Source organism: Epinephelus moara, chromosome 16, assembly GCF_006386435.1.
Source record: "Epinephelus moara isolate mb chromosome 16, YSFRI_EMoa_1.0, whole genome shotgun sequence".
Lineage (NCBI taxonomy): Eukaryota > Metazoa > Chordata > Actinopteri > Perciformes > Serranidae > Epinephelus > Epinephelus moara.
In genome coordinates this window covers 42,867,039-42,884,223 of record NC_065521.1, presented here as the reverse complement: position 1 = coordinate 42,884,223, position 17,185 = coordinate 42,867,039, and the positions used below count along the sequence as shown (strand labels likewise).

General features: G+C 37.2%; 1 protein-coding gene across 1 annotated transcript; it reads right to left on the bottom strand.

Annotated features, from left to right (window-relative positions):
• Positions 1–4,698: 4,698 nt before the first annotated feature.
• On the bottom strand, positions 4,699–13,435 carry LOC126402361 (galactose-specific lectin nattectin-like). The gene is made up of 5 exons (XM_050064262.1): positions 13,330–13,435; positions 6,487–6,572; positions 5,928–6,062; positions 5,085–5,193; positions 4,699–4,939 (listed from the first exon to the last, which is right to left on the bottom strand). The coding sequence occupies exons 1-5, from the start codon at positions 13,433–13,435 to the stop codon at positions 4,869–4,871; spliced, it is 507 nt and encodes a 168-aa protein (XP_049920219.1). The 3' UTR covers positions 4,699–4,868.
• Positions 13,436–17,185: the final 3,750 nt, after the last annotated feature.

Sequence of the window (17,185 nt, the reverse complement as noted above, 5' to 3'; positions counted from 1 at the left end):
TCCTCTGTCACTGGCTGGTCCTTTAAAAACCGAGTGTTTGATATGTTTTCTGCAGATGTATTGTTTGTACCTGATGCCTCATAGGGGATCAGAATCACTAGAATCATTTTGGGGGGTCTTCAAAGCTGCTTTAAATTAACCTGGAGCTGTTAAAACCTGGATCATGACACCATCATGGACCTCATACCTGAGCTCATCTTCAAATACAAATCTTTCCCCTTCTCAAAGGTACGATGTGTATGATGATCAGACATGCACTCAGTGTAATGTAACACAACTGCCAACTACCTCCACGCACTCTGGCTCCACCAGCACATTTCTGTGAAGAAGTAGCCACCACATTATTCCTGTTTCTTGGCTGTAGCATTCCAGTATCCCCTTCTGTATGTGTACTCTGCGATCTGTCATAAAGTACTCAACACAATCATAATATGCCTCCTGCTTGTTGCCCTAACTATCACCAAGAAAACAATACGACTTCACTGGAAAAGCCGGAAAGAAATTAACATCTCCTGACATGACAGATATCAACCCAATCACCCGAAAAAATGTTGGTATTGTACCTTGCTGCAAAACCAGGGATACATTACATTTATTTATACATGATGTAGGAGATAAAACTTTGTTTCAGCAATGTTGTGGTTAAGTTTAGGCACAAACCCACTTGGTTATGGTTAGAAAATTATCGTGTTTTGGCTCAAAATTCACAGTTCTGGGGCACAGTCCTGGCAGGAAATGCAACAGTGTCTTAGCAAAAGACAACAGGGTTTTTGTGGCACTATCCCCAGTGGAAACACAGCGACGGGTAGCTGGAAAACACCCAGGTTTCGTGCCTAAAAGGTTGCTTTAAACACAGCAGTGACTTGCTAAAAAACATCTGGTTTTGTTATTTGTTGGTCTCGAACAGTGGTCTGCAGCTTAGCAGGTGTCATGCCATCCACAATCCTCTCCACTTCAAGATGACAGAGTCAGCTCATATACTATGCCACTTTGGAAACGTTGATATGATCCGTATGAAATGTGCAAATATAACGTATACATGGTTTGCAGAGATGTATCATGTCAACCTTTTGTTCTGGTGACTGAGCTGCAGATATCACTGGAACAATCAGCTTTGAAAAGAAAAAAAACTTGATAATTTAAATAAAATATTTTCAACAATTCTTATCTCTGTCCTGCTGCCAGTGAGCTAATGCCACAACTCAAGTATAAATGTAAATGTAAGCATGTAACTGGGGTAACATGTATGTGTACTTGGGAGTGTGTATGTATAAATAAAAATAATTATTAATAATAAACAAAACTCATGCTGCAAAGCTCGCCTGGAATACATCCAAACCCAAACAGATCTCCCGTTACAGTTACTACTTTCTCCCCTACAGAAGTGTACTGGAGAAAAAAGATCTGTTTTTCTGAATTGACGTGATTATTATCTCAGAAGTCGTAGAAAAATTTACACGAAAAACACAAATCTGATAATTGCAGTTGTCTGTGTCCTTTTATGCCGAGTCCATACTGTCTACATGTGTATGCACTAAAAAGTGAATAAAGGGAGAAAAATGAATAAATAGAATAAATGTACAAAGTAAGTGTTGATATAAATATGGGTTTAGATGAGAACATAAACAAGTTTTTATTGAGAAATTGTTATACAGTTTAATTGTGAGAATAAAGAGTTACCTTATGCTTTTACATGATAAAATATACAACAAAATAAAAGTTTGTACACCTATAAAGACCCAATCCAAGTTTCAAATTTCAATCTAAAGACATAAAATCAACTGAAATATTGACATGTGTCATGTGAACAGTAAAATGTATTAAATAATTAACTGCAGGACTCGCTCTGCTAGAAATTGTTTATGCAGTTACGTTTTATGAAGGGTTAATTTTCTATTAAAAAAAATACTTTTTTGTTTCATCTCCTAATATCCGGGATATATAACTCATATTTCTTGGATATTTTACATATATTTTCTGGAATTTTTACCAATACTTAAAATACAAAAATATTTTACTAATGTTTCTTTAATGTATTATTATTATTATTATTTTTTGTATATTTCAATAATATTTTTGGGATATTCAATAGATATTTCTTGGATATTTTGCTAGTATTTTCTGTTCAAGTATTTTACTAATATTTTGGGGGATTTTTTTCCGGATTTTTACGAATATTTTTGAAAATATTTTTTGGATATTTATCTATAATTATCAAATAACATTACATTTTAGACTTTAGGAATGTAGTAAACTCCAATATATCTTGGAATACAGAGATGGAAAAAAATACTGATCTTTTGCTTAAATAAAATTTTCAATACCACAGTGTAAAAATAGGTACCCTAGAATTTTAAAATCAAAAATATACTTAAATTAGACTACAAAAAGTAAAAGTAAAAGCAGGTTACTCATTTTTCAGAATGGCCCATGTTGGAATTACATTATAATTGAGGCATTATTGCGTGTATTAATCTTATTTTATACAGTCTATGGTATTAATCACTATATTTCAGCTAGTCAAGGTGGAGCCAACTCTCGACTAACCTGCAGAGAGTTGGAGTTGGAGTTGCCATAGAGCTGTTTGACATCGGCGCGAATTTACTTAAAATTGTACTGAGAACGGCACCTTCCCTTCAGCGGAATCATATTTTCAATTTTAGTCTTATATTAGAACATTTTATATTTAAGCTAACACCGTCGTACAGGGCTAACAAGTAAGCTAATCGTCTGACGTTACTTAGCTAGCTTACAATAACTGCAAGCTGTTTGACAGTCGCAACAGGTAGTCACCGTCACACAAATGGATATAACAGTAATTTCGGGGATTATTACAAGTTTCACAGCCAACATTAAAGACTGTTGGAGAAACAGCTCATTGGGACAGACGAGAGTGACAAGAAGAAGACGAAGTTTGAAAGGTAACTCACTGCAACAAAATGGCGACAGGCCAATTTGCCAGTTTGCGGTTCGTGGCCGTTAACACTGAATTTCTACAGATCCCGAACTATGGAGAGCTGCAACCTACACAGCGTCCTTCCTGGACTTTAAGGACTTCATCATAAATCAGGCAGAAGAAGACTGAAGCTCATCAAAAGGTAGGACCTGTACTTAAGTAACTTTGTGCTGTGTGAAGCTTGTGTAGTGACAGGATGTGTGTTAATTGGGTTTTCTGTTAGGTCAGGCTTATCTGCTTGTGATGGGCATAATTTGGGGTTTTCCTCACCTGCACATCACAAGTCACATTTTATATTCCAGTGGTTGATATGATTGATCTGTGATAATTTCAGTGTCAATTTAAAAGTTGTTGTAGGCTGTTGTGTTGAACTTGTTAATTCACTCAAATTTGACTGAATTACATGAGCATGGGATGATACTCACCACAGCTCTTTCTGCAGTGATGTGGCCTTCTTTATGGTGTGACTGTTTTGTTATGTAGTAGCACATAATGGTGTGTGAGGCAGTAGTATTTAGCAGTTTTGTACCATAAAGCTAAGGTGAATCTCAAATAGGCTACTAAAGGTTGAGTCTGTTTGGTAAAGCATTGGTGCCTCAACCTTTTCCGCCATGCTACAGTGATACTGAACTTGAGAGAGAGACACATTTAGTCAGAGAAAATAAACCACACATGTATGTGGTAGTGACTGCTAATTAGGCCCATACATTTTTTTATAGTTAACCATCTTTCCTATTCTGTTACTGTTCCATATTTGTCTTATGAAAATACAGAGGAGACAAATATTACATGTCATTTTGCCAATCCGGCTTTTTTCTTGTGTGAAAGTAGAGTTGTTTCCTTTATTGCTCCATTGTGAATCAAATTAAGTAATAGCTGTGCTGCACATTTCCTCCCATTGGTCACACACAGCAGTGGGTAAAGATTGTTATGATGGGCCCTAGTGCATGCTAGTTACTAGTTGTAAAGGCTTGAGTGCTAGCTTGGCTTGTAGATATGTTGAGCTTGTCAGTCCTGACAGATTTTGCTCCCAAAGTAGCTACCATATTTTGTATTGCCTTGTCACATGATCGAATATAGACGTAACATCGGACTGTAGTTTATGTAGAAGGAGCATATCATTTTGTTATAGATTGCTACTGACTATTTTACCAATAAGATGAAAATGGAAATGGAAACTTTTGAGGGCATATATAGCAAACGGCATTGTTTTACTTTAATCTGCTAGATGCATATAAAGCCTCATTTTTTGTTACATGGTGTATTCAGGGTTTGTGTAATCTTGTAGCTTAGCTTTGATGTTTTCTTACAAAGCTGTAGTATTTCTGTTTTGCAAAGACAGGAATAAAGCCTGTATGTTTGATTCAAGTGTAACGTCAAACATATTTCCCACAGAAAAATCTGTTTTAGTAGATCTGTCTGATTTGTCAAAGATTCAAAGCCATTTTTAATTCCTGGTCTGTCTCTCTTTGATTGTCTATGTAGTATACTGCATTGATTTTAAGCTTCCAGTGTGCAAACTTCAGAATACAAAAGTCAATGAATCAAGAGCAGACAAGAATGTGCTTTCAGGAAAAAGTGATTTTTATATATTGTTTATTGGCTGGTTGATTACATAGTTTTAAAAATTTAAATTGGTAAAAACAAATGTCATTATAGAAAGACAATCAAATGATAATTATTTTTCCCTCTTAATAAAGGCGTGATTTAAAATTCCACTTCAGTCAGCTCAGTAAGGCAATTTTCCTCTAAATTCATAAAAAAAAAATATCAGAATTTATGATCATACAGAGTTCTGTTGCTGTTTATTGATTCAGAAGTATTTGATTTGATATTAACTGTCAGTAAAGCTAACATTACCATCATTACAGCCTGTCATTACAGAGGACGTAAAGTTATTGTGGAAGATACATCATTGCGACGCATCTCTGACACAAACAAAATGTTTTGCGTAGTAACACCGGCTGTCATTCCAGTAGTTTCCTGCAGGGAGAGTTTGAAAACGAAACATTAAGTAAAACAGCACATGACCATGCAGCACAATCTATTGATAAAAATAGATTTTCAAGCATCTTTAAATCTCCACGTTAAAAATTAACATCATGAAGTCAAGTAACAATATTTGTACCTCCCCAGTTCATCTCGATGCAGTGTTCCGTTCCCAGGTTGTTTGGCTCCCCGATACTCCAGCGCTTGTAGTCAAATGCTGAGCCATCACTCCACTGCCACCTTCCCTCCTGGAAGAGGGAATGTGTTGTAATGCAATGTAATTATGATTAAATACAACAATGCAGCAACCTACTTCCTCAAAAATGATAGCTTTCTATGAGCTTTGCAAAATACCCTGGAAAACTTTGTGTTAGATTGCTTTATTCTGCACAGGTGTGTGTGTTACTGTGTTCACGCCTGTAAGCATCACATTATGTAACAGATGAGGTTGTTACATATACATTTACAGATTATTTAAAGTGTAGGCTATGTAGTCACAGTCTAGCACTACACACCAACATTGTATATGTAAATAATTAACACGTGTAAGACAAATGAGGTAAATAGATAAAGGTAATGAATTAATGTTAAGACCATAAGATATTTCATATGGTATCTCATGGGCTTCACAAAGGGCTTAATAAAAAAATAACTCTTTATGCTAAGTTAGCTCGTTATACGCTGGTTAGTAACACCATTACCAGACCACAAATAGAAGATCCTTCAATAACGTACAGTTCTGGTGTTTGGAGCCACTTTGGTTTTGCTGTGAACCAAAGAACGAGGCACCGCACAGCTACATTCACAATTTTAAAAATCAAGGGAATTTCTCTGGCATTGCTACTAAAAATGTACCAAACCAAACCATGAATTTTGTGAACCCTAATGTACATATTTTCCAAAGCGTACTAAAACCCCATGTAGCAACAGGTTACCTCTCACTGGTTCTAGTAGCATCAGATCCTACATTTGTATATCTTACTTGTACTGCATCGAAGCCACCAATCCAGGTGTGTACACGGGCGCCAGTCATTCTTTGAATATAGTCTCTGAGGAAGGCATTTTCGTCAGCACTGTGGACCGAGGCCAGATTCCCACCAAGATAAATGCACACAGCCTAATGGGGGAGACGAATTGAGAGAACAAGATAATAAGATTGAGAGGGTGAGAGTTTAAGTAGGAGAGAGAAACAAAGAAAAAGAGAGGAACACTGCATTATGCAGAGAGGTATTTCTGTTTAGCCTACTGCTTAGCCTACTGATGAAGTGGACAAAATAATAGAAACAACCATTAGTGTAATGGGATATTGCAGCCTTCAAAATGATCATAAAGTTAAATTCTCTAAATTAGAAAATTATAACCTACATGAAAGGTAGAATTTATTGCAGGACTGTCGTATTAGGTTTGCTCTGTAACAAAGACAGGTCAAGAGACAGCCTGACCAAAGTGTAGCTAAATTGCACACACTCTGTGAGTATTTTAGCAATAAGCTATTCCAGTGGATCATAAGAATCACAATCAGTTTTTGTTCTATCAAGTACCTCTGCATCAATCCAGGGCTTTACTATGTAATTGAACAAGTAACAGTGAGAGCCAAACTGAGTCCAATCAGGAGGACAGGCAGGACCTGCAACACAATTGTCCATGTTAAAGACAATACACAAATCAGGGGTGCAAAATTGTCACAATTTGTTTGAATCCAAAATAGGTCATTTGTGTGATTCGTGTCTACAGGCAACTTGAACATCCTATTCAATTGACAAGTTTTGCAAATGCTTTAAGATAGGACAAAGCGTTTGTTTGCTTTTGTGCTTTGTTTAGTGTAATAGTAATTTGTATATGTTAAGTTATATTACACAGACTGTATATGTGTAAAAGAGAAAAGTCAGTGTCTGGTAACATCAAACATTTTGCCTTGTAATAGCAGGAAAAGCACAGGCATGGCTACATTACATTTAGGTATGCAAGTTTAAGGGTCCTGTTACTCATGCTGGCTCACTGACTTATTAGTTCACCTACATGGAACAGAGCCATTATTAATGTTATAAGTAAGACCTGTACTTTTCCTGCTATTACATGTCAAAATGCCTGCCATGAAACATTTATTAAACATGAAACAAACTAACAAATCTATAATTCAGTTACAAACCTGTCTCTTCCTTAACTGTCTGCAACATCTGAAAAGAAACAACACAGTGTTTGATCAGCTGGGAATTTGCTCTTTTAAGCACTTGCCTCGGCAGTTCCACTGACTCGTACATAGTATACTGTAGACACAGTGACAAGTGTTTTCCATACTCTGCTGTAAAAACAATTTAAGACAACATGTGTTTGTTAGGTGGGGCAAACAAGCGTGAATAGGTGAATGTGACTCGTAGTGTAAAAAGCGCTTGGAGTGGTCAGCTGACTAGAAAGGCGCTATACAGGTACAGGTGCAGGTGTAAAAAAATATAGCATTCAGTGACCAGGGTTGGAAATTAATGCCAACCACCATCCAAATACTGGTAAAAAATGCAAGTGGGTGCTAGACTTAGTAGAGAAAAACTAATCTACTGAGTGGCTGGTAGATTATTTTTGTCCACCAGCCACAGTGGCAGGTGGACGAAAAAGTTCATTTCCAACCCTGACAGCGACTGTCGTATGTTTTGTACAGTTTTGTATATCAACATTATTATTAACTAAAGGACGACAATTAAATTGAAAGGGAACTTTACATATTATTGTTGTCCATATTATTTAGGCTACAATAAATCACCAAAATGATCGAATAAAGAGTTATTTTAATTCTTTGGCTGCGGGGCCAATGAAATACAAGCTAAAGCTCTAATCTCTGTGACATTGTTTGTCATTTGTGATAAATCAGTTTTCTGTGTGGGGATCTTTTTGGACCTGACAACAAAAGTCAACTCTGTGTTTATAAATGAACTTTATCTTCAGTAGAATTGTGATCGAGTGTCTGTGTGTGTGTACACTATATCAGTAACTGCTGTTTAGGATCAGTTGGTTTGTAAGTGGTCGAGTTATTTTTCACGTGAGCCTCCAGAAGTTTTAGTTCTGTAATAAACTGAGCGTCTGGCATCAGAAATACCTTGAAGTGACTCTGCAGCTTCAGTATCAACTTGTGAAACTCATCTCCTGCTCTCTACATTTTTTTTAATCAGGAATGACTGAATCATCTTTGCTCAGATGCATTTTAGCGTCTAGTCACAATCCAAGAGAAAAAAAGAAAGAAAGCAAAGACAAGTTTTGTGGAGTGTTACCTACAGTTCCTGCCATGAATAGTCCACTGGTCACAGAGAGGAGGAAAACCAGGTGAAAACCTGATGCCATCTGTGGAAAGTCAGTGCTTAGATTATTTCAGACACACAGTGTAGCCAGATAATTAAGTATGCATGTGAAAGATATGTACAGAAACCTTTGAAACATTCCAAAAAATATTTTGAAGTGACATAGGAAACCTTTTAAAATATTACCTTTTGCTGTAGTGACAGGCAGAGCAGTTGAAGAGACAGCAGATTTTGTGGTGGAAGACCAGTCAGGCATTATATAGCATGTCTCTAGCTTTGTCTCTAGAATGTAAATGTCATTTGGGTGTCAGAAAACATGGGGCATTCCCACATGCAACAATAAGGAAACAAACAAACCAAAAAAAATACAGTGTATCCTTGATTCTTTGTTTATAATGTTTGTCAAGTCCATTTCCCCATTCTTCTTTGTCTGTGTGAGTTTAGTAAAGCGGCCAAATGTAATTTCATCAGGCCATAAAACTTTTTTTTTGCCTTTCAAATGGTAGTTCAGATTTCATGTGAATAGTTTTCAATAGTGCTATTGTCTTTGCCACTCTGGCACTAAATTGGTGTAGCATATACGAAAGCGTTGCACTGTATGTGCGATGCCTCTCATCTTCTTCTCATCCATCTCATCCATTAATCCCTGTCCATCGGTTGGAGGACATTAAACGTCATGTTAAGGGAGTTTTAGGGGTTCAAGTCTGAAGGACTGAAACCCTATTGTTTTTGTGTTGTTTTTTATTATTGTTATTGTTCAGAAATGTTTTTGCAAATTCCTGTGAGATGGTACATCATAGGGACATGAAACATTCACCAATGATTGGAAGTTGTATGCAAATGCTGCTCAAGAAATAAAATGCCAAACAGCCAGATTGGGGCACTATAAGCAGGGTCGAATTTTTTTTCACAAACACATTTTTGACATCTTCTCCTAAGCTCTAGGTCACATTTGTACCAAAGTTTCTGTGGCTCATCATTGGACTAAGCTTATCAAAATTATCAAAAGGTTGTTGATATCTCATTGTGTTTCGAAGATACTGACCAATGAAATTTAGTGGGGGCTTAGCACACAACTCCACAAACCTTTGGGCCAGTCATCACAAAACTTGACAGCAGTGTCTTAAGTGGTACCAGGAACATATCCTTAACATTTCACACAGATACAAAAGATGGGCATGGGATAATACAAATCAGACAATAAATCAGAAATTGATTGTGCAATCATTATAAAACCTGCAGGGTATGTTAAGTACAAGCGATGAGCCAACAATAAGGGAAAGGGCGGAAGTGCAGCTGGTGCTGGTGTATTGATACTGCAAAAAATGAGTATTGAAACCGTTTTAAATATCCAGGATCGATATGTATTGATAAATCGATAGTTTTTACAACACTTTGTTAAACATATTTTTTTATTCACATATAACCACAGCACAGTTTTGGCAGAACATCCACATGTTGAAAATAAAGAAATTAACCCATCTTTAACTCAGTCTGTTGTTATATGTTCATAAGATTTCTACTGGTACCCCTGCCCTGATGGACATTTACTCTATGGTGGTACCACAAAAACCATTGCAGTAAAGGATATATTCATGATACTGTAAATTTTGGGGAATTTCTTGTTGATGAAAAATAAAGCCTTATTTTTGTGGTAATTTTCAAAGTTTTGTGCACATTGAGTGTCCAGTGCACATTAGTTTTCCTTTTTATTTCTTTCAGTTTGAAAGGGTAACTGCCCACAGCACATTACTGCTTTCTAACATTATAGCCTGAACAAGGAAAAATGGTGGCTTTGGATTGTTGCAAGTTTTCTGATTGGCATCATGTTTGAAAATGCGGAAATTAATAAGTACTGTCACAAAAAGGTGTAACATGCAGTCAACCACATTTGTGTGTAGCAGCCAAGAAAATGAACCATGAAGCAATCTGATATCAGGTGGTTTCTGTCAGTCTTGTCGGGAGAGTAAGAGCACAAACTTATGATAGCATCCGTCTTAAGATAAATTGTGAACATGCAAATTTCACTTAATTGTTTTTTTGCTGGGCTGCCAGTGGGTCTGTGTGTGTGTGCGTGTGTGTGTGTTTGTGATTGTGTGCATGTGTGTATCTGTCTGTTCACAGCTAATCCTGCATATATCTGGACCAATCACCTAATATCCTATTTGTGCATTTTGCATTTGGGTAGATAAATAGGTGAGAGCTTTATTTGTTTTCTCATTTTGCTGACCTCGATGTTTCAAGGTAAACATTAAGAATTCAGGTCTGTGTTGATGAAGTCAGCATACATCCTGATAAGTAAGCAGTAATGTGGTCTGTAAACTAGCTTTCATTACATGTAGGAGTCTACTGACATGACTAATAACAACACACAACAGTCACATTTTTTATTTCAATTTCGACTGCTAATTGCCCCTCATATGAATTCACTTTGATTATATATATATATTTTTTTTTTTGCTGGTAAAAGTTTAAACGAAAGCTGCCTGTATCTAGTCTAGCTGTTCGGCTTAGTTTGCCACATATCTTAAAATTTGGCAAATTCTTGTGAACTTGGCTGCTGGCTGAGACAGACCAGCCGCACCTCCCTCTACCAGCGATAACATCACCTTTAGCAGCAGAGGGAGGAGGACAGATGACAGGACTGTTGTCTGTGTTCTTCATTCTTTCTAAACTTCACTCACTGTTTTGATGTCAGGAATATTATTTATTTTATTGACATTTTAGATTTTGTTTCCATTAAGATATTGAATTTAGTGACTTTGCTGTTGCAAACATTACTCTGGTTGCTCTAAAACACTGAGTTTTAAAATATTCAAACCTAATCCTGTCCTATTTTTTTTTTTTTATAATAGACTTTTCATAAGGAAATTATATAGTAATAATAATAAAAAAAACAATATTTATCCCTGATCAATAAAGGAGCTGGCTGAAGCCAAAAAGGCAGTCTGAGGCACTCTGATTGAAATGTAATAAAAATCCTTTAATCAACAGGGATGACCAACGCGTTTCGACTTACATAGTCTTCTTCAGGGTAGAAGTGATAGAGTACAGGTGTGTCTATTTAAAGAGTCTCAGTGATCATGTGATATTTATCCCTGTTTCTCTGTCAAATGGAACAACAAGAATAGAATGAAGGTTGACTTACTGGTTCATCATGAGCAACATGCTTTTTTGAAGGTGAAATGTTCTTTATACATTTTATGCATAAATTGGTGCCTTCGCTAGGGATGAGAATGCACCAAATCTAACCAGTTTAAAAAAAAAGAAGTCCCTAGAGCCACCGAGGTGACTCGGCTTCTCTGTGCCACCAGGACACCAGTAAAGAAGTTCAGTCCAAAAGAAATTCTGATCCTGATCCATGATACCATGTCCCCTCATTGTCTCTCACCAAACTTACCAAGTGAACTTTGAAGGATTATGTTTGCCTATTTTGGGACATGTTTTACAAGTAAAAGAAAAAGGAGGATGGCAGTGGGGATGGGGTCTTGTTTTGCTCCCAACTATGAACATTTGCAGCGACGTACGGTGTCGGCATGGATCGTGAACGACAAAGGGTGTCGTACACGATAATTCATCGTTTCATCTCGTGTAGTGTGTCATAGTAGACGACAACCCAACGCCACCTCTGGGATGCCTCATGACGTTCCAACAGAAAGTCTAGCATGTTTGATTTTCTTTTTGTCGTTCAAGATTTCTCCCGTCACAGCTGTCACTTTGACCAATCGAAACACAGAGCTGCAGAGAACTGCAGAGGCTACCAGCTTCATTTAAAACAGACTACATTATAAACAGGTCTTTATTTATTATTCCCTCCGAATTTTCAAACTCAACAATTCCTGTATGTGTTTCAAATTAAAAACCCCTTATGACTTCGGTTAAGAGAATCCCTTCATTTTCTAAATAGGCTTTTATTGTGAAACATTTGCAGGAACTTGTTGTGGAGTCATAGTTAGCATGCAGAACTTCAGATGTCGCTCCTGCCATCTGCTGGCACTTTTTACTTTGCTACAGCAACATTTCGGCGGGTACATGAACGGACACAGCGACTGAAATAATAGTAAAATTAATAAAAATAGGACAAGAATAACCCGATGACATCACACGTCATGAAAGAAGACCGGGAATGATTGGTGTGGACCATCGTGTAGTGTGTCATGTCTGTCGGCCAAGTCACGGCACGATTTTATGACTCTACAATCGCGTAATGTGACATAGTGACTGTCAGAACGGACAGAAATGTCGTGTAATGTGAACCAGGCATAAGACTGAGCTTAAAGAGAGTGTTTGGCCACTAATGTGCACTTTGCTGCACTTTTGCTTCCACTGTTGCTATTTATGTTTTTAAGGAAAGTGTATTGAACACCCTGAGTACATGTTAACATCACTGTAGCAATGTGGCAACCTCAACCACTGGAGGTCAGTAAAAACAAGATTTTGAACAGGCTGCTCTCTAAGGATGTCCACTCATATGTGAAGGAAAGTAGTAGCACTTTGAAACGAATTTAGATTATTATTATTCAGACACAGTTTGATTCTTTACACACATGTACTTAATTTTACATGACATTTAGTATTTTACTTTGAGTCTTGAGAAATTTACTAACATTTTCTAAATTATTTTACTCAAATTACAAAAATGAACATAATGTAAACAAATGATTGCATTTCACTCCAAGAAAGACATTTTTTGCATGTCACTGAAGTGCCATCAATGTGGTGGAAGAGACATCGTCACAGAAGATATGTCAGTCAATGGTGGGAGGCATCACAAGTCTTTTGCACAAACAAAAGGTCTGCCAACGTTGCACGGGATGTCATTCCAGTATTGCTCTGTAAGAATAAATAAAAAAAGGTCTAAGTGTGGCATGCTGAAACTTACTCACAAATGATTTTACATATTTTACTAACAGTAAATGTCTCTCTTAATAGACATGATAAATACAACTATTGACTAAATATGACTATCAGAAGTTCAGGTATATGCCTGACTCAATATTTTACATCAGTAGTTCAGAAGTAGATTTCAGGAATCCATTCATTTAAAAAAAATAAAAATTACCATAATAAACTCAGGTAATATTTGGATATTTGTACCTCTCCAGTTCATCTCTACACAGTGTTCTGTTCTTCCATTGTTGTTGGGCTCCCCAGGACCCCAGGCTTGGTAGTCAAACTTTGAGCCATCAGTCCACATCCACATTCCTTCCTGGAAAAAAAGCTTAGTTTTGAAGATTAGAACTTACAGGCTACTTCTACAAAAACGAGGCACAGCTGTATCAGATCCTTTGTGTTGTTTAATGCCTCACCTTTACTCCGTCATGGCATCCAATCCAGGCTCTTGAGTATGAGCCAGACCTTTTGTAAATCAGTTCCTTAAGTAACATGAGTTCCTCAGCACGGTGGATCGAGGCCAGGTTCCCACCAAGAGAGCTGCAGACTCTCTGTTGGGGGAGAAGAGGTGAGAAAACAAAAATGAAAAGGAAGAAGTAATTGCATGTTAACAGAGAAGAATGAGTTAAAGGATTAGAGAGGCTTATACATGATGTCCATGTATAAGCCTCTCTAATCAACCAAACCAAATCAAACCAATCTACCAAACTTCATTGCATTTAGCCTGTGGGGCATGAATGTCTATACAAAAAATTCATGCCAGTCCATCCTATAAATAAAACCTTGCACCAACAGACCAGCAGGTGGAACAACTGATTCTGTTAACAGCAAACTGTGTCAGAGCCACATCAGCAGCACTTTGTGATATTGTTCCAATACCTCTGCATCTCCCGCGTTCCTCTCAGTGTTTTGGAAGATGAAGCAACGAGAGTCCAACCGAGTCCAATCAGGAGGACAGCCAGGAACTGCAACGCAAATTATGTCAGATAGAAGATAACTCAAAAGATAGAGCAAATAAATGAAAGTTTAGTTAGAGGAGAGGTCAGTCTCACATACTGACATTAACACACACCTGTTAAAGGTGTATCAGACAAAAAGTGTCTGCAACTTGCACAATTTTGACCACTGAACTGCAAATGCAGTCTGTGTTGTTTGTACCAATGTACCACTCAAGTATGTAGAAACAGATGCAGGGTTGGAAATGAACTTTTTTGTTGACCTACCACCGTGGCTTGTGGATTACAAGCCATTTTTGGGCAAGTATGAGATAGTACTAGTGGAGAGATGACAGGACATGAGAGAGAGATGCAGAAAAGGTCCCCAGCTGGATGTGAATCGAGGTGTTGTTTGCTGATATCAGACAGAATTGTCAACTAGTTAAGACTCTTTTTCCATCTTCAGTCTGACATCATGTCATCCTTGATTTTCCCAACCATTCATCAGCTTGATTTTAACATATTGCCAACATATTTGTTTTGCCAGGGTTTTAAGAGTAGAGCGATGCTAAGTAAAAAGTAACTACCATGTCTAGCAATATTGAAAAGACATGTTAAATTGGAACAGCCTTGGTAGCAGCGTCTGTCTTGTCTGTAGAGCTCGCCATTGTTGTAATCACTCTTCATTGGTTCTAGTGCACAGCTTGACAACATATTAACAGCTTGACAGTGGCATCAATCCCCCTGTTGTGCTCATTGGATTGTTTTTTGTTGACCAAAAGACAATCTGACCATCTGCTGATTTGTGTCATGATTGCCAGATAAGTGAGTCAACTCAAACTCAAAGGATGGGGCGGATTCAAAGGTCTTGACCCAGGCAGAAGCATTGTGGTCCAGCTAAAATTATTTGGCTCCTTGACGGAAATTTTGCATTTTTATAGTTTATATCAATTTGTTGTTTTTCACAAATCTACTATCAGTCTATGTCATTGTTATATAGACAATCTACTACATCGCTAGTCTGGTAGAGCAACACAGAGCAAACATTTTCATGTACGAATAATTTTTTGCCAAATTAATGTTAATATTAAAGTTGCTCTAAATGAGAGAAAATTACATTTGCTGTTTGGTCAGTTTAGTTAATAAATATATATTAAAAATAATCCTCTCTCTGCTACTATAATAATAATGCTAACATAATCCAAGATAATATTAGCGTAATCAAGGAGTTTAGCATTCTGGGCAAACCAGACGAAGTTAATCTTTTTATAAACAATTTCCATTGAGTTCAGCTGCGAATGAAGAAAAGTTAATCCAAGTATAAATAAGGCGCAGCTTACCAACCTGGCAAGTCAGGTTCATTAGAGTCTGCTCTCTGTGAACATGGAAAGCACAGTCAAAATAGCTACTTCAGTAGTCGCAATGCTTTATCAATACAATCAAATACAAGAAATAGTATAGTGATTGTGAAATAAATAACATTATGTGTAGGACGAAATAAACACCCGATAACATTCTTTCTCACTGATGAAACAACAAAAATATGAAGTTCCATAATTTCTTAAGCGGGAGCTACAATGTCATAGCAGCTCACTATCCTGTCAGGTTAAGACAACTTAAACATGCATCTACATATACAATTGAAACCTGTCAGGGTTTTGAGTTTCCCATAACTTTTAACAGTTCTTTGCTGTTAATTTGATTTTTATCGTTTGATTAAGAAATGTGGAATACTGCTGTTCACTGCATGCCAAGCATAAACAATAAAGATGTCATGTTCTTCAGAGAAAGAAGCCTAAAACCTAAAAGAAAAAATTAAAGAAATATTGCAGTGAATTTTACTTGCCGTTCCTACAATCAGTAGTTTGCTGGCCAAACAGAGGAAGAAAACCAAGTAGAAACCTGATGCCATCTGTGGAAAGATATTTGACAAAATAATTTTACTGTGTAGTCTGATGCAGAACACCAGTGACTGTAGGTTAGCATGAATGAGTTAGGAGAATTCAAAGTAAAATATATCAAACTAAAAATTTATTTTGAAAGGCATGTGGTAAGCCAGGAATACGTTACCTGTGCTGTGGTGATGCCTGACACAAGATGAGAGGATGAACAAACAAACAAGGAAGGAAAAATCAGTTTTTATACTTGTCAGGTTTCTTTAGCCCTGGATTGTTGATTTGATCCTCACGACAGATTGTTGAACATTTGATCCCCACTACACTGGGCAAGGTGATTTCCCTCCTTCCACAGGAGGAAACAAATAGAAAAAACTTTTGTGTTTAGTTTTTAGGAGAACATTCCCTGTGTTTGCCCTGCACCAGCCCTCATTCGTTTTCTTAAATCTCTGATAAACATAGTGAATGCTGGCTATTTTTTGTTTGGGCACTTGATGAAATGACACATGTATATTACCTATATTCTGCACGTCAGTGTATCATTGTATGTGAAGTCCTGTAAAAGTAGCTCGACAGGCCTCTTCCCTGAATTGTGACGTAGAAGTCTGTTAACTTTTTTTATCCACTGCTACTGCACCTTTTCTTTGAGGGAATTATCATACGTTTATTTGCAGAAAACTAAACAGACAGGTTTTGTAGAAGCAGGCTTTATAGCTGGGCTTGTCATAAAAGTGTAGTTGATATCAACGCAGATTGCTGGGTTGCTTCAGTGCACATTTAAGTGTATAGTAGGCCTAATTAAACCAGCAGTCACTTTCTGTTTGCTCTCTGTACAGTGGCCCATGTTTAGGACCCTTGAAATCACTTTTAATTTTTTTGCCTTCGCCCTGGCCATAACTGTGGTGAGAGGCATTTTGTTTTCGGGTTGTCTGTCCGTCTGTCAGTACATCCTGTTCTCATGACCGCGTATCTCAAGAACACCTTGAGGGAATTTCTTTAAATTTGACACATACATCCACGTGGACTTAACAGTGAACTGATTAGACTTTGGTGGTCAAAGGTAACTGTGACCCTGCATCTGTCTCACTCTCATGAACGAAATATCTCCTGATGGCCTTGAGAAAGATTTACTCAAATTTGGCCTAAATGTCCACTTGGACTCAAAAATAAACTGATTTTTTTGGTGCTCAAAGGCCAAGGTCACTGTGACCTCAAAAAACATGTTGTTGT